The following is a 17,385-nucleotide window of genomic DNA, read 5'->3' as shown; positions in this document are numbered from 1 at the left end:
AGGTAATTAGTCGAGCTCATGGTTAAACTACTTTAACGTAAACTGCCCGTAATAGACTTTAGTTCACTATCCCAATCTCTTTCTTTCATCAAATGTCGTTACTGTCCTCTGTAGTCATTTCATGACGACCTTGTTTAATACTGGTATTATTGTCGAAATGCCACATGTTAATTGTTCTCCCTCGCACAGGCCCTCAGAGTCCATGTGAGAGAACAGACCTCCGTATGGCAATAGTAGCTGACCACCTTGGACTCAGCTGGACTGGTAAGTGTACACACATTTAATTTCTTCACCCCTTTGTTAAACACTTTAATCAAAAAATGATGAACACTGTATTTAGGATGGTGATCAGGATTACTTTAACTGCAATGGTAGATGTGAGTTCTGAAGGATTAACGAAATATGAATCTGATCCTGTAACAAAGATGATTCTCTGTGTGAATTTTCAACACCCACATGTGAATGAATCAGCCTTCAAACCACTATTTTTACAGTGTTTGTTGCCATCTGGTGGCCGTGCAGTATAATTATCTTGACTTAACCATTACAGCAGTGGTGGTGATACATATGTTGTATGCATCATTTTGCTACGAGACCTCAATTCAATCAAATCTTTTGAATTTAAATATGTTAAATTTAACACATTTTCACCTGATTGAGATGCTGAGATTATGGGCAAACATCGAAATAAAAAAAAATCCATATAAAGCAATACATGTATTATTCATTTTGCTTTTAAACTGTGGTTCGTACTGCAGTGTATTTGCGTCCTTACATGTTATGAAGCGTGAGTGTATTTCAGAGGGAACAGTGAGATGGCGATATTTCTGTTTACAGTACAGAGATAAGGGTGTGGCCTCTGCAGTTTAGTCCAAGTCTGTCCACCTGCTCTGCTCTGCACTGCAGCACTGCCCCACGCCTGTGTGCATGTGTGTGAGTGGGTGCACCGTCATCCTCTGAAGAGTGAGAGTGTGTGTGTGTGTGTGTGTGTAGCTGTGGTGGACTGCCTCCCCGTCCTGTGGCTGAGTGAGCACTCAGTAGAGGAAAGGAATCTAATCCATATTTAATGGTTGTTGCTGTTGCAGAGCTGCAGTGAATAAGCAGATCAGCCGAACATTATTTTCTTACAGTTTTAGATTTACAGCCTGTGTTAATCTTCACAAACGTGTTTTATTTTTCTTTGGCGCAGAGTGTTTGGCCGGTTAATAATTACTCAGTGAACAGACGGCAAGGAAATAAATTCAAATGAAAGTGATGCTTTCAGTGCTACAGTTTCACTTTCACAGTTCACAGGGAGTGACTCGTTTTTTAAAGAGGGTGCATTTGTGCTATAGTGAGCATGACTCAAACTCAGATCTCTTGTGTCAAAGGCTGAATGTGAAACGATCCTACATGCTTTTATCTCATCTCGCCTCGACTATTGCAACTCTTTTCACATGTCTTAATAAGGAGGAGCTTGACCGTCTGCAGAATGTCCAGAATTCTGCAGCTCGACTTTTCACTCACAACGGCAAAAGAGCACATATCTCCCATATTTTAGCATCACTTCACTGGATACCAGTTCATTTTAGAATAATGTACATATTAAAGTCTTTGTTACTACTTTTAGACCTTTAAATGACCAGGCTCCTTCAATTATTGCTGATCTGCTGCACCTTTACTACCCAAAACAGCTACTGGGCTGCCTGACTTGTAATGCAGCTGAAAATGTTTTTTAAATGATTGTCTGCTTTATGTATTATGTATTGTAGTGCATTGTATTGTGTTCTGTACTTGGTGGGGCGGGGGGTTACTGAGAGTAGCTCACTGTCAGTGTCAATCATCTTGCATTTGAACATTTATGGTGTTTGTTGTTGTTACAGAGCTGGCCAGGGAGCTGGAATTCTCTGTGGAGGAGATCAACTTCATCAGAGTGGAGAACCCAAATTCCCTGACAGCACAGAGCTTCATGCTCCTTAAGAAATGGGTGCACAGGGACGGTAAAAATGCCACAAGTAAGCAGAGTGTGTGTGCCTTTGTGTGTTCCGTTCCTGCAGTCTATGAACTCTGTGTGAGAGAAATGGCCGCTGTAGTTCACATAGCTGGGATTATCCGAATACATGATAAGGCAATATCAGTGTTGAATAATATTAATGAAACCCCTCTGTTTCTTCCCTCTCTAGCGGATGCTTTAACTACGTCGCTGACTAAGATCAATCGGTTGGATATTGTGACTTTGCTGGAAGGGCCCATATTTGACTACGGTAACATTTCAGGCACACGCTGCTTTGCCGATGATAACGCAGTATTCCCGGATCAGTCCGATGGTAAAGTGTAGCCCACCCTAGCTGAATTCTCAGTCTATCTCTCAGTCTATCCCTTCACCCTTCTTCACCTCTTCTCTCAGCCAGATAGTCGGAGCTAACAGTGACCCAATCAGGCCTAACCTGAAGAGTGGGAGTTAATTAGACGTGAATCGACATGACTTCATGCTCCAGCAGGTTTACTTAGCTTCTATCTAACAGACCATCAGGTGATAATAGCATTAGATTTGTCTTTATTAAGCTGTTAAGCCCAGTCAGCTTGTTAGTTTTGCAGCACCTTGCAATGAAACCTCTTAAAAATGAAGTGCAAGGAAGTCTGTGCCAGTATGGGTGCATGAGACGTTTTAGTACGTGTGGCTGTTTTTGTAAACCGTCCAAAGAGCATGATCTTGAAGTAAATGTGAGTTATGAATGAATTGGTGTTTCTGTCCCATCTGAAAAATGCTGATAATTGTATTTATTTAGATAATAATAATAATAATTTGGTTCAGTTAGGGCACTGGTTCAAGAGTAGTTACATGTATGTGTCTGTTACAGGTGTAAATATAACATTTTTAACATAATTATAACACTTAATAACAATGGCATGCTTGTTTTAACCAGTATGAAAGTCCTTTCCTCCCTCTTTCTGTGTTTCTCTCTTTCTTCTTAAATGAAATTTAAATGTGGCAGCTAGTACTTTTCCTAATGTTGACTTTGTGGGTCGTCTTAGGGCCCTGTGAACAACAAGGATCAGTGTTACTTTTGCCTTGGCCAACGCTGAACGCAAAACGTGATCTTTTTTGTAAAGATGATTTGAAGTGAAACCAATCTATGGCCAAAAAGATCAACAAAATGCATGGCTGTGGCTTTGTATGAGAGGCTACCTGTTGAATTATTGTCACCTGTCGTTGACAATAATACACTTTTTTTAACACATTTCAAATGGGTGGAAACCTTTTTTCAACACATCCACGAGTGTTGCCGCGTGGCACGCGCCGACGAGGACGAGCTCTGCCCCGGGCGACACTTCACATGGGTTGAAAATGAAACACCCTTTTTTTTCCCAAAGTGGACAGTATATGATTATGCTTTTGTGTCACTGCTGTAAGCTGTACTGTAGCCCGTCATCCCCTGGGTTCCTCCGAGCCTCCCAGCGTCTCCGCTCTGCTGTAGCTTCTCCTGCCGCCTCCTCCTCTCTGCTCCTCTTGCTTCTAAATGACTAACCACTAAAGCAAATTCCCTTGACACACCATTAAGCCACAATAACCAGCAAGTTCTCCCCAATGGCTAACACTTTTTTTTTTTTTTTTTACTTTTGAAAATATGAAATCAACTGAGTAATAACTTTTTACTCACACGCTTGCTGCCGACTAGAGTGAGAACTGAGTCAGTGAAGTGCACAATGACCTCTGTCGGCACCAACAACAACGCAATTAACAAAAGAATTGCAGAAGAAAAGTATTCCTCTTACATTCCAAAAGATGGAGGGAAGATTTACATTTATCAAACTGACCGGTTTTCACCTTTTTTTTCTTGTAACACTAAGAAACACAGTTTTAAAAGTCTCGCCTTTGTGTCAATTGGAAATTGTTTTCAAATGCAGCAAAAAAGACACTCCTCCACCTCATTTTAGAATTTTTCTTTTTCTTTCAAGAGAACGGACCATAAGAATGAAAAGTAACTGGTGGAAAAAGAGCAAACGTTTCGACCACACCCAAGACAAATCCAGAACATACATTTACTATTTGTAATCAGCTCTATTGCTCCTGGCTAGGAAGCCTATTCTTGCTTCTCACCTGATATAAGCGGCGTGCGATACCTTTGCTTCTGCAGCTTTACCAATCACGTTTCCACTTCATTGTCTCTGTCTAAACTGGTTTGATTTTAAAAGTTGTCTTTGTCTGTCTTTTCATCCAAGTCTTGTCTAGCACTTGTTTTTTTTTTTGTTATTTTTCGATAACTAAAATAGCTCCAACACTTCCCAGAACTTCTCCCACCTGCACCGCCGTCACCTCTTCCTTTCCTCCCTTTAATTTCAGTCATATCACCTCCTTCTCTTTTACCTTTCCCCCTGTCACTCCTCCTTCCTCCTCTGTCTTTCTCTACCCGTCTCCCCCCTCTACCTGTCCAGTTTACATCCTGCCCGTCGCTCCTGTCACTGTTCCCCTTTCTCCTCCTTCCTCCTCCCCTGCTTCTTCAACTCTCCCCTCACCCTCTTTAATACGTGCCTCCTCTCATTATCCACTCTCATATCTCACTTTCTCTCACTCTCTCCTCCATCTTGTTGTCATCCTCCTCTGTATCACTACTTTCCCTCTCTCCCTTTATTTCCCACCTCCCCTCCATCCTCTCCCATCCCTCTGCTCCTCTGCCTTTGGTTTAAACCAACACAACTAACCTACCTTGATTCTGCTCAAGCTTTTGCTCCTTAATCACAGTAACGACTGAGCCAATAAGCTGAATTTGCCCAGATTTTAATTTACTCTATGGAAGGAACATTTCGTAAACTCGGTAGCTCTGTGTAGCTGAGTGTTTATTTAAATACAGCATTTAAATACAGCATATACAGGATGTGAAGTTTCTATTTTCTATTTTCTATTCTGCCTGGAGCGTTCTTTTCTGTTTCCATCTCTTTGTGATGTTGTCATGTGTCTTTTCTGGGATGATGGTTCAGGAGTCACATACAAGTTCCCATGTGGAAAATAACCTTCCACCACTGTTATTTGATTTGCACTGCATGGGCAGCGGAAGAAGAAGAAGATGGGAGTTAATGGATGAGCAAACGGTGTTATAATTTAATAATAATAACACCCGACAGACATGAAGCAACATTAGCATTATTTAAAAGGTGTGCTTCTGGCCCTCTAATGAATGCAAGGTCATTATTCACGCTCTTTTGGCTTTTAGATGCTGATGCTGTGCATGTGTCACACACAGAGTTCGTCACAGCTTTTTTCTTGTATCTGAAACAGGTCGATCACAAATGACAAATCCTCTGAATAATAAGCTCGAAAGAGCCACATATTTTAGCAAGTTTGTTCTGATTTCCAGTCAACGTGAGGCAGATGTTTTTACCTTGATTATAATTGAAAAAAAGCACTTATAAACCCTTACTTAAACAGTACTTAAAAAGATCCACATGTTGTTTCCAAACAATAAAGAGATGGATGGATGAATAAATAAATAAACTAATAAAAGAATACGCTGATTTACATAATGAGAGCTTTTATCTGCTTAAGAGCCACATATTTCAAGTTGGGAAAAACGGAAATAAAAGGAGAATAACTATTGAAATTGTGGAAACAACGTACAAAGCAAAGTGAACGTGTTGCTAAGTGTCTCCAGGATGCGTAACCGGGCAACAACAGTATTATTTCATTTCACAAAGCTCCCATGTTGCCACAAAAAAAAACAACTAAAGAACAAATGCCGCTTCAAAGTGGAATTGGGCTTGTGTGACTTTTGAACAAATGCCACCTTTAGATGTTCCAAGTTTTTATCATTTCATCACCTCCACCACTCCCCTCCTCCCTTTTTCCTCGGCTTCTTCTTTTTTTTCTTCTTCCTCTCCCCTTTTTTGACCCCCTTACCCTCTAATCCTTTACTCCTGCCATCCATCCAGGGTACCACAATATAGATCTGGAGCTGCAAACCCCCACAGACCTGAACTATGAGCCCCCCACACCGCTGCGCTCAGACGACTTCTTTAGTGAGGGTGAAGGTAGCTTAGATTCCCCTAGCAAGACCACACTTAGTAGACCTAGTGACCTCACTCTCTCACAGACCACCAGTACTCCCAACAGTAAGCCCCTCACAGTCGCCCCGGGCCAAGCCTTCTTTGCCCCAGAGGCCCCCATTACTGTGGAAGAAGACACAGCTCTGACCACCAGAGAAGGAGCTGAAGCAAAGCCAGGGCTGTTCTCTTATGAGACGGCAGATAATGACAGACACGCGGTAGAGAGCTCCGGAAAGGGGACAGAAGACATGAAGGCGGGGGATGATATTATTATGGAGGAATGTCACCAAGAGTTTTCTGCCTCACAAATTGGTCAAGGAAATGGGAGGCAGGATAAAGAGGAGGAAGCAGAGGAGGAGGAGATGACCCAGGAGAAGCTGCAGCGTCTGCTGGAGGATATAAAGCTGGAGGGAGGTTTGGATGACGATGAGATGACGGAGGAGAGGGTGAATTCTATCCTGGAACAAGTACGGCAAGCAGAAAAGGCTGTGTGTTCAGTTCCAGGTTGGAGAAGTGAGATGTCTGATGAGATCGTAGAGTCGTCTGCAGCGGCCTTCAACGAGGAGGGCAGGTAGGGTTTCTTTTTTAATACCAGTAGAGCTGCAACTAATGATTATGTACATCATTGATTCATCTGTTGGTTGTTGCTTGGTCCATGAAATGTCAGAACATGTTGTAAAATGTTGATCCGTGTTTGTCAACCTTTAGAACGACGATGTTCTCAGTCAAATGTCGTGTTTTGTCCACAAATCAAAAATGACAAAATGATTCTCGAGTTTTAATGATCACAGTCAATAGTTGCAGCTCTATCTACCTCTTTTCGGTTTCCAACACCAGCACGTTCTTGACAGCCGCTCAAGTATATATCACCTCACTGTGTTTTCCACTCCCAGCCCTGAAAGTCTTGCCGATTCACTAGAGCAGCCGCCGACTCGGTCGAACGGACGCAACGGAGGACACACTCAGGCGGCCAGGGAGAGGAAGGAAAAGGACGCCAAGAGGAAGGAATCTCAGGAGGACAGCAGTTCCCCAGGACCAAGTAGAGGACATGAGGAGAGAGTGGACAGGTCCCAACACAAAGTCCAGGTCAGAGTCTACAATTATAGATGGATTCTCTTACCCTTTTTTAATCTTTGCATATAGACTGTACATAAAAGTGGACAGAGTCCTTCATGTATTTGTTCTGCACCTATTGGACGATACCAGCTGTCAATCTCGCTGGTGTCCACTCATATGTGACATACTTCATCCTCTATTATCCTCTAATTGAGAACATAATGTACAAATGTGTCATCATGTGCTTTTGACGACCTGAAACTCGTTATAACACATTTTCCCATAGACTTCCATTCAAATTGAGTTCCCTGGTGTCTATTCAGTAATTTTTTCTGGACGTACTATGTCCAATTTTTACATGCCTAAACATAGAGACCGATAATGTTGTCAATAGATGTTGTAAAAGTTTGCTTTCAGTGAAATGTCTCAAATGTTAACGCACAAAGCACAGCCATGGAACCCGAACCTGTGCTGCACTCACTTAAATCACATGAATTCAATCTTAAGGATGCGATCACAGTGTTTAACCGACACATTTACGCACTCACTAACACACCGCGGGGGGTCACTGATTCTTCCACTGTCACTGGGCTGTCTTCGTCAGGAGAGCGTTAGAGCCGAGGAGTCGGAGTCTGACTCCGACGAGGAGACCACAGTCACCACCAGGGTGTACCGCAGACGGGTCATACTCAAGGTGTGTGGAGAGCTGCAGTCGGTGTGTGTGTGCCGTGTGCACTTGCCTGAACTCTGTGGCTCAGTGAAGGAGAGTGAGTCACAGACGTGAACGGAACCATTAACTTCGTTTGTCAGCTTGTGTGTGTTTTAGAGGGACAGTGTGAGTGTGTGTTTGTGTCCTCATGAAAGTCTTGCGGGTTTATCGAGAATCTACTAGTGTTCTATTGAGTTCTTCATATTAAGAATAATCATTTTAGGTGTAAAGAAAGATGTTACAAAGCGATGGTGAATAAATGATGTCATACAAAGAAGCCTTGGAATACACTTCATTTATTAAACTAATTTCTGACTTGGTTTTCTTCCTCTGCAATGCTTTAATGGCACCAGACTTGATTTCCCTGTCTTCACATCTTCCCCGTCCGGTACATTTGAACAGAAACCAGCGTATATTTGCGTAGGTGTGTGTTTGTTGCTGTGGCGTGAAGTGCTACTCACTCGCTTGTTGCTGGTGGAGAATTAACTGTAGAATGACATGTGTGAACGTAATACTGAGGCTGAATTTTCACAGGTGCAGAAGATCTGTTAAGCATGTGATAACAGGAGGCAATCATTAGAGCCCAGCTGTTAAACGGATGTCTGATAAATGTCCTTTACTGAAAGACAGTGAAGCTCTTTTTAGAATTTATGAATGAATCAGATGAATCTAATGGATCGTGGGTCCAGAACATGGCAGAATTGTTGCAGCTTTGAAAATACAGATGTTCCATCGCTGTGTAAATTGAGCCTCAGGTCTGAACTGGTCGTATTAAACATGTGTAAGGTCTTAAGTGTTTCTGAATGAGCTGTTAAGGTTGTGTAGAAAGTTTTACATTTATTTTAAATTGATGCACTTGATATGTTTTTTTTTTTTTTCCCCCTTTAGAAATGGTTGGTTTTGCTTTTTGAATTTTTGGTCGCAAACCAAGGTTTTAAGCATTAAGTTTGAAGATGTAATTTTGTAATTTTTAAAATGTAATGTTTTCTTACATTGTAATAGCGGGAAATAACCTAAAAACTAATGTCTTTAACTTCTCCTAACCTGCACCCTCGCCCACATCCATCCTTCCTCTCCAACAATCCTAAACACCACAGGGAGAGGAGGCCAAAAACATTCCTGGAGAGTCTGTGACGGAGGAGCAGTTCACAGATGAAGACGGGAATCTGGTCACCAGAAAAGTAACCATCCTCACCCTCTCTCCATGTGCACCTGTTCACCTGTTGCATCCTCATCCTACCACTTACACTCACAGAATAATATTTTAAATGGAAGAAGACACCAGGATACTGTCAGGCATACACACATACTCTACACTTCCTTTCCTTCCTTCTACTTTTTTTCCTCACAAAAATGCTTCTCCTCCTGCCCCCTGACATGCCTCTGCCCCCTACAGGTGATCAGAAAGGTGGTGCGCCGCGTGGTCAACTCAGAGGAAAGAGGGGAATGTGAAGGCGAAGCTGGTGTTGGTGGTGGTGGTGGTGGTGGTGGTGGTGTAGCAACAGGTGGCGCACATGCTGCTTCTTCCACAGGAGCAGCAGCAGCAGCATCAGCATCAGGAGGAGCCACAGGGGGGAAGGGCAAGAAACGGGGCAAGCGCTCCCGACAGGGTCACAAAGCTGACAAGTCTGGAGATGGAGCCCAGAGTGGGAAAACAGAGGTTGGCGTTAAAACCAGCCGTGTAACTTAGTCAGCTGGGCTAACATGGCACTCATACTGTACGTCTGCATGAACCGGAAGTTGTACCTTTTAGCCACGTCTAGCTCACGATATGACAAAGAGGAGACATGACAAAGATATGACATAAAATATGAGATATGAGATATGACAAAAATGACAAAGGAAAGATATTTCCTTTGTCATTTTCACTTAGAATAAGTGGAAATCAACCTGATTGGCGATTATTTAAATGCACAAACTTCTAATACAATCATGGAAATAGTGGTCAATATTGTACGTTTAGTTTACATGTCCAGACGTTTGGACACAAATCAACAATAATTGAAGCTGCAGTAGGTCAGATCAATAGGAAAATAGTTAATTGTTGAGTTTTATCCACGGTATGCTAAACTACTACTTTTTTTTGACACTCGCTATGCAAAAACAAACTCCCGGGATGGGACAGATTTAGCTATAAGGCTGCAAACAGAGCTTAGATTAGGTGCAGATGTGTCGCTCTCTCTCGCTCTCTCTCTCTCCTCTTGATTGATATTATGCCGGAGTTAATTATTAAGGAATTATTGATAAATAAAACAACCCTGAGGGTAAAATGGCAGTGGATCAGGTGCTGACCTTGTGCAGTCTGACGTCGGCGTTGGTCGGAGCTGTTTGCTGTGTCTAATGTGAATGAATGAGTTGCAGTTTGTGAAGTGCTGTGTAATGGAGTAGCAGAGTCTTTGCAGAGATCTTTGCAGAGGCCTCACTATCTGGTTGTAGTGTGCTGGATGTTTTCTCTGTACATGTATTACTACACCAACCCACCATTAATTGGTTAATGAACTACTAACATTACGTGGCTAATATAGAAAAACACCTCTCTTTTAACAGATATTGATACGGGCATGTGTGATTTTCTGGATTTAAACTCATCTCTCTTCCAGCATGTTGCCTGTGATCTTCAGATGTGCCATAGCCGAGCCGAACTCTGCTTCACTAACACACACGGGTCGCGTTTAGCCCCGAGCACACGAATAACACTTCTTTTTTTTCTCCTCTCTTTCTTCCCTGTCTCCTCTCACCTCTTCGCTTTTCCTACCGTCACTCGACGAACTTCGCCGCTTCCTTCGATCTCTCTCTTCAGTCTGGAAATGGCTCCAGCAAGAAACACGGGAAGAAGGGTCAGTCGTAACAGTGACGCCCTCAACTGAACCTGGTAAGAGGTTTACAACACTTTGTTTTTCATGTGTTCATCGCTCAATAGGTAACTCATCTTTAAAGCCAATGTAGAGAAGTGATTCATGCTTTTTGAATTGTCCGTTACGTCTTTGGGAAATTGTTTATTTGCTGAGAGTTGTACAGAAAGTTCAATACCACTCCCATAATGCATCATTAATTATATAATATATAATAATTGTCGTTATTCACACTGGTTTTCTCTGATGTCTTTTACACGTGAACGTACTCTGTGTGGTATTAAAATGTCTTTGAAAAGTCTTAACTTTAATTTGGGGAAATCTGTAGCATTGTAGTATTCTTATCTAACTCTCGTTAAGAAAGAAAAAATTGGTAATAATGTGAGAAAATAGGTGAAATTTACATCTTCCACAGCTCTGGGTAATGTCTTTATTAATGGCTAAAAATTGTGGAAATTCAAGATACTATCAATTGTCACATTTGAGAATCTTCCCCATTAGCACTAACAAGTCAAATAATCCTCTTATTTCTACTTTAAATATTACTCAGCATGTCAGGTTTTAACATGCGTGTAATATTTACTCCCCGCAGGTCCACTGATGTCCATCTGCGACACAACTCACACCCTGGGAGGAAAAACGGACTGCAGCGGAGACTGGAGAAAACAACAAGGCCTCGTCCATCAGCCAAAACATGTCGCTTTCACTTAACAGAGCATGGTTTTCAGTGAGTTGGCACAACACGAGTCGCTTTATTTTTTATTTCGCATGAGCATGTCACCAAATACACTCACTGTCGGGAGGAAAACGCAGATGCAAGCCGGAAAACTTCCGTTCTTTCTTTCGTTCTGTGACCAAAGACGGCACACGCGAAAGACAACAAAAGAGCCAAGTGTTGACAAAAAAAAAAGAAAAGAAAAGGAAGACAAGTGATTCACTCTCTCTCTCAGACTCTCGCCTGACATGGTCTATTTTTTTTCCTCCTGGGTTCACAGTATCTGGGCGCACCATGTGGTTCTTTTTTAAAAAAAAAAAAAATGAAATATAATAGTAAATGGGTGATTTCGTTGTACATAAATTACATTGTATAAAAATCTTTAAAAAAAGAAAAAAGAAAAGAAAATCAGTAACTTCACAGATTGTTTATGCACTGATTTTGAGTTGATGAAGCTTTGCAGAGTTGGCGCATCTGTATGGAGAGGTTGTTGGAGCAGCCATGAGTGTGCGACCTGACGTGCTCTTCCCTGAAAAAGGAACAAAAACTCTCTACGTGAACGAGAAAGGAACGGGAGGGGAAAGAAAACGCTTGATTTTCAAGAAAAAAAGGACATTTCTCTAAAGCCAACAACTATTTCCGCTCTGTCTGTGGAACTCTGACACGATGTTTGGCTGCATGTGCGTTTATTTCAACGCTTATGTTTCCCTTTCTCCTAATTCAAAGCACTGTAATGCGATTAACGGGGCTTTGATGACGCGCCGGTCTGTGTGAGCACTCATAATAACCCAAAACTCTGTCACCTATTAATGTTTTTATTTTTTTACAATACAAACACACGACCCATACTCAAGAGGCGAGATCGCGGAGCTTCATTCGTACACTTAAACGAGTGCCCTTGAATGTAACCTGTAGATTGCATTATCTCCATACTAGCAGCTCTTTTTGTGTGTGGCATCACATAACACCTGTCTGTCCTGTACATCCATCTCGCCTACTAGAAGTATAAGTTTAGGCTTTTAGTTCTGCTGTGGTTTTAAAACGGGGACTGTTTTTATTGACGGTTCTCTGGTTTTTATCTTTATTTAATTGAATTGGTTATATTCACATTAGAACAGAGGTTCTCATTTTAAGACTGGTACCCTTGTGCTAACAACTAAAAATCATGAGAATCAAACAGTATTGATCACACGTTGAAACTCGGGTTTTCTGTTCTCATGATGTCAGTCCTTTTCTTCTTCTTCTTTGCTTTTTTCTTTTTTTTCATACAAAGCTTCCCCACGACTACATTGTTGATGATAAATCTGGTACCGACAAGTATGACGAGACAACATAGCTTACACTGGATGATCCAAGTCATTATTTAAGCAGAAAAATAAACAATGAGTTTAAACTACACGTCTGTGTCCGTCTGTTTTCTCCACTGACTCTTTTTGTTCCCTCATCAGAAGCAGAGTCCAAACAGTCAAATCAGTTTTCCTTATATTTTATTAATGCCTTAGGGAAATTCTTTCTCTGCACTCAACCCATCCTCAATGTCTGGTACCCCAGCCCTTTGACCTGGTGGGGACTTAAACCGGTTACAAGCCAAGTTCCCTTTCCACTGAGGGAGTAGGGAAGGGTAATCAAGAATATCACTGCATTACCTCACCTCACTTGATGTGGTAACAGGTGCAGCAGCTTCATAGTAGTGTTACAAATACAAATATAAGGGCATGAGAGCAGCATTGGACCCGATACTGATAATTCATGCTTTTACATAGACAACAGAAGCAGTGGAACGTCTCTGCATTTCTTGGAACACAGTATGCATCTTGAAAAAGACAGACAATTGTTGTTTGTTTCTTTTTTTAGTTTAGTGTCGAGGGTATTTGCATTGTTGCCAAAATGTGGTGACGCTCACATGTCCTACTTTTACTGCAGGATCAGCAATTTAGAGATTGACAAATGGTATTTATTAGTTAGTTAGTTAGTGACTCACTAAGTCAGTTATAGTGATAGAGTTATTACAGTGATGTATACATTCATTAGATAAGTGCTTGGATATCGCCGATTGGAACTGGCTGTGTTAGTTTAGGGAAAAAACCCTCTATTTAACCAACGTGTTTACCAAAAAGCTTGCTTTGAGTTCCCATGAACATAATCAAGTGAAGTCAAGTGGGTTTTTATTGTCATTTCCACCATAGACACTGTACATAGTCAAGAGAAACAGCGTATCCGTGTAGGACAGTGGAGACAAACACATTCAGCGACATATGAACCATTTGGAGAACTCGTCAAATTCGTCAGTCGCAACAACTCAAACTGACAAATATTGAATGTTCAGCTCGTGCCGCTGGCCTCGTGTGCACCGACTGACACACAGACAGGCAGTCGGTCGTATGACGTCAGTAGATCTGTGTCATCACCGCTAATCGGGCTAAAGGCCACTGCTCGAGAAAGTTAATGATTTTAGTCTTGAAAAAACAAATCTAAAATTCTCCGTGCAACTGTTTTCCCAGTCTGTAGCATTGTTGTTTGTCAAATGTTTAGTTGTGGGAGGATGAAAATACATCTATTTAAATGTGGATAATGATTGTATCCATTATTCTTTTATTTTTATTTTCTTTCACTCACTTTTTTGAGCACATTTATGACGGTCCTGCCGTGAATGAAAAGTCATTTTCGGGCAAATAAATTTTTGAAGGAATTCTAATTAGCAACACATTTTGTGTTCCCACTAGCCACTCGGCAGACAGACAGACAGACAGACAGACAGACAGACACCACCCTCACCTTCCTTCCAACTATGACTGTAAACAAATGTATGTTTGCAGGAGCGTCATGCAGCAGGCTTCGATGTTACGCCTTCAGTAACAAGCATTGTTTAATTTACATGAAGCTGTCAGAGTGTGGTCCACATTTGCTTTACTCTGACCTAACACATTATCGGTGGCCCTTCTCATTGTGGGATGTGGGGGCCCATTCAGTGCTGCTTACAGCCCTACTTTTATTTATTAACCTGAGTAAAATGTTACTAGTTACATGTGCACTGCACAAAGCTATGGTAATGTGATGGTTGTTAGTATTAAATGTATATTATTGCAGTGTTTGGAAACATTTAAGTATCTTTAGGGCTGTAATAAAGTACATTTATTATATGTTCATTTAAAACTGTATGCATTTATTTAACATTGTACTTCCAAACACAGTAAAGTGCATTTATGTGATGACTTATTACTTACTACCACAAAATTGGTTCAAAACATGTGGAGTCATTATTACTTTACAGCTTTATTTAGTCTTAGATGAAAAAGGAAGGATACTCCTGCATGGAGTTTCCATGTTCTCCCCCGTGTGTGCGTGGGTTTTCACCTCAAATTCAGGCTCAACCGTACATGATCCAGTTACCACCATTTCAGGTCGTGTATAATGTTAAAAATGGAATAAATGGAAATTGTGTGTAAATTCATTGTCATTGTCCTTAGTCTATTCTGTGTATTGTATCACGTTATCTCTTTATTTGTTAATTATGATTTATAAATGTCTCTGTTTGAGTAAGTGCCCTTACTATAATACTTCAATGCTCAATAATGGCCAAATAAATGTGGTTCATTCCAGTGTTAGATGTGGTGAAAAATGAACATCGTAATTTATAATATTTTATTAAAAAATATTCACAAACACATTTCAAAAAAATATTTTCTATAACATTAGAAATATATAATGTTTTTACACTTGCAATAGCAACAATGTTGTGAGTGTTTCATTGCCCTCAAACTGAGGTTCAACACAACAAACTGCAGGTAAGAAGTCACTTATTTACACTCATGTGTTCATTGCTTGTCCTTTTTCCCGGGCTCTGAAACAACTGCAATCATAATATTTTTTCTAATTTGAGAGTAGATCTTTGGAGGTGATGCTGGGTGACCTGGTTAGCGTCTTCGCTCGTGGTCACACTTGCTCACAGAGTTCAGTGTCCAAATGGCACCGGTGACCATTTCCAATTGATCTCTTCCGCTCTTCTTCTGAGGATCACTTAAATGATGAAAACATGACCTGGAAGAAACTACACGTTCATAAGTCTCTACAATCAAAAGTTCATCGCTCAAACTCCCTTTTTGTTTTGCAGGCACAGAGCTCCGTTCACACAGTAGGGGATGATGCTGACGGTGACCAGAGGCACGGTGGCACTCTTGCAGAAGGACAGCAGGTAGAAGAGGACTGCGGTGTGGGTGGGAGGCTTGAAGGAGTCAAACAAGTGCAGCAGGAGCAGAGAGCTGATGACGCATCCTGCTGTGACCAACCTGCTGCTGCTCTTTTTGGTCTCGGTGTAGAGTGGCGAGTGCAGGCCCAGGCCCAGACCGAACAGGGTGCCCATGTTGCGCAGGAGGCTGGCGAAGGGTGTGCTGTCCAGGTGGACCCACTCGGGCCGGATGCACCACTTCTGAGCTTTGTCCAGGGTCCACAGCAGGTCCACACCCACCGCTTTGAGCAGGAGGTAGAAGCCGACGGCGAACGAAGTCAAGAAGAGCGTGGTGTAGAAGTATTGCCTCATGCTGGCGCCGTAGATCCACTGTGTTCTGTTGAAGGCCTCAGCGACGATCATACCTAAGGACAAAGCAAGTCCCAGGTCAACTTTGACTCCTGCAACTATGCTTAACACTTAACTCTAATGTGTTATTTCCTCGTCTAATGAAACTATGAATGAAAACATGTGCACACTGACCTGTGATGACACCAGCAATGACCTGGTGGGGAAAGTGGGCAGCGATGAAGACCCTGGAGAGACACACGCACACCTGCACTCCCCAAAACAGCGTCCACAGAACGGCCTTCAAATACCTGTCGAAAACATACATTTAAACACGTTTGTAAATGATGTTGTTCAATCCAACGAAGACTATCCAGACACTACAGTGGTTAACACAGTTGTCCTTTGCTTATCATGAGCACTCAAGCTGGACGTCAAAACAACTCTTATGTAAACCCCTTTCCATCCAACACTTCTCCGGAGTCAATGATCAACCACAGCACAGATAATGTGTCCAAGGAAGATAAGCTTTGAGTGGTAGAAAATGGTAAACAACCCTCACAATGGAGCAATATTAGGTTTTTGTACATTCTCTCTCTCCCTCTCTCTGAAGACGAAAAAAATATCACTCACCACTCGGCGTTGGTGGATTTCTTGCTTCCATGTTTCTTCTTGCTGGTCATGACCATGAGGATGGAGGTCACCAGGGTGTAGTAGACGCCTGCGGCGCCCATAGCATGTCCAGAGGGGCTACCTGGAGAAAACAAACAGAGCGGGTAGATGTCAGTGGCTAATTTAAATGTTATTATTATTACATCGCGAAATTGTACATAGGGACACAAGCAGCTGTTATTTGCTTGCAAATGGGCAAATCCAGCCAAAAATAAAGGTGGCATTTCTCACCTGGCCCAGTCTCACAGGTCATGGGATACTGCTCGATGTGAGGAGGGACTGTGTTTGCATAATACGGTGTCTCATGGACCCACCAGTACGGCCTTTCCCCAAACAGAATCCTGAGGAACACAAGGAACGGGAACATGCACTTAAGTTAGACTGTATGGAAAAAGTGAAAACTACTCAAAATGTCACATCGTTTACATTAATTTACCATTTAAACACCAAATTCAACCAGTCGCCGATCACTGCCACCCAGATGAGCTTGATGCCCACTGAGGACCGCAGGTGAAACCAAAGTGGGAAGAAGATGAAGAAGGTGTTCCTGAGGTCTGCTGCCCAGGACACCCAGAGGAAAAGGCCCTGGGAATTGGAGTAGTTGGTCTGCAGGTAGTGGGTGCTGCTCACCCCAAAACCTTGCACGGCGTCCATGACAGCGTCGAGCATCTTCGCCTGAAGCAGAGGAGAACTCTCAGGCTGATGAAGAGTTAGTGACTTAGACAAAAAAAAGGAAAGAGACTGTTGCTATCAGCAGCACAGCCGGTTGGTTTTATACCAGAGGGACCCACTACCCAAACGCATGCTCATGGCTGATCTTTGGACCTTGCACATACAGTATGCAATA

At 42.1% G+C, this 17,385-nt stretch overlaps 2 protein-coding genes across 40 annotated transcripts in view; one reads left to right on the top strand and one right to left on the bottom strand.

Moving 5' to 3' along the window:
* Positions 1–12,751, top strand: part of LOC131448185 (ankyrin-3-like) — a 121,069-nt gene extending 108,318 nt beyond the window's left edge. For 32 of the 39 annotated variants that reach the window (XM_058620374.1, XM_058620370.1, XM_058620386.1 and 29 more), the window contains 10 exons: positions 190–264; positions 1,863–1,994; positions 2,163–2,306; positions 5,908–6,592; positions 6,915–7,107; positions 7,682–7,771; positions 8,884–8,967; positions 9,183–9,446; positions 10,587–10,658; positions 11,231–12,751. In XM_058620374.1, the coding sequence (XP_058476357.1) occupies positions 190–264; positions 1,863–1,994; positions 2,163–2,306; positions 5,908–6,592; positions 6,915–7,107; positions 7,682–7,771; positions 8,884–8,967; positions 9,183–9,446; positions 10,587–10,634 (1,715 nt within the window). In that variant the 3' untranslated portion in view covers positions 10,635–10,658; positions 11,231–12,751. Of the gene's footprint in view, positions 1–189; positions 265–1,862; positions 1,995–2,162; positions 2,307–5,907; positions 6,593–6,914; positions 7,108–7,681; positions 7,772–8,883; positions 8,968–9,182; positions 9,447–10,586; positions 10,666–11,230 lie in introns of all 39 variants that reach the window. The other 7 variants (XM_058620390.1, XM_058620389.1, XM_058620372.1 and 4 more) reach the window with 7 other exon arrangements.
* Positions 12,752–14,981: 2,230 nt separating this feature from the next.
* Positions 14,982–17,299, bottom strand: g6pc1a.2 (glucose-6-phosphatase catalytic subunit 1a, tandem duplicate 2). Its single transcript, XM_058620403.1, has 5 exons — positions 16,975–17,299; positions 16,770–16,879; positions 16,500–16,620; positions 16,062–16,177; positions 14,982–15,943 (listed from the first exon to the last, which is right to left on the bottom strand). The coding sequence occupies exons 1-5, from the start codon at positions 17,205–17,207 to the stop codon at positions 15,441–15,443; spliced, it is 1,083 nt and encodes a 360-aa protein (XP_058476386.1). The 5' UTR covers positions 17,208–17,299; the 3' UTR covers positions 14,982–15,440.
* Between the last annotated feature and the right edge of the window lie 86 nt (positions 17,300–17,385).

The sequence above is a fragment of the Solea solea genome, chromosome 21 (genome assembly GCF_958295425.1).
Source record: "Solea solea chromosome 21, fSolSol10.1, whole genome shotgun sequence".
Lineage (NCBI taxonomy): Eukaryota > Metazoa > Chordata > Actinopteri > Pleuronectiformes > Soleidae > Solea > Solea solea.
The sequence above is the reverse complement of the archived record's forward strand: the minus strand, read 5'-3'. Positions and strand labels throughout refer to the sequence as shown.

Excerpts from the sequence above, each read along its gene's own strand:
- g6pc1a.2 (XM_058620403.1), bottom strand. The coding sequence starts at position 17,207 with ATGCTCGACGCTGTCATGGACGCCGTGCAAGGTTTTGGGGTGAGCAGC. Across the intron at positions 16,880-16,974 it reads TTGAATTTGGTGTTTAAATG|GATTCTGTTTGGGGAAAGGC; the intron begins GTAAATTAATGT and ends TGTGTTCCTCAG. Across the intron at positions 16,621-16,769 it reads GACCTGTGAGACTGGGCCAG|GTAGCCCCTCTGGACATGCT; the intron begins GTGAGAAATGCC and ends TGTTTTCTCCAG.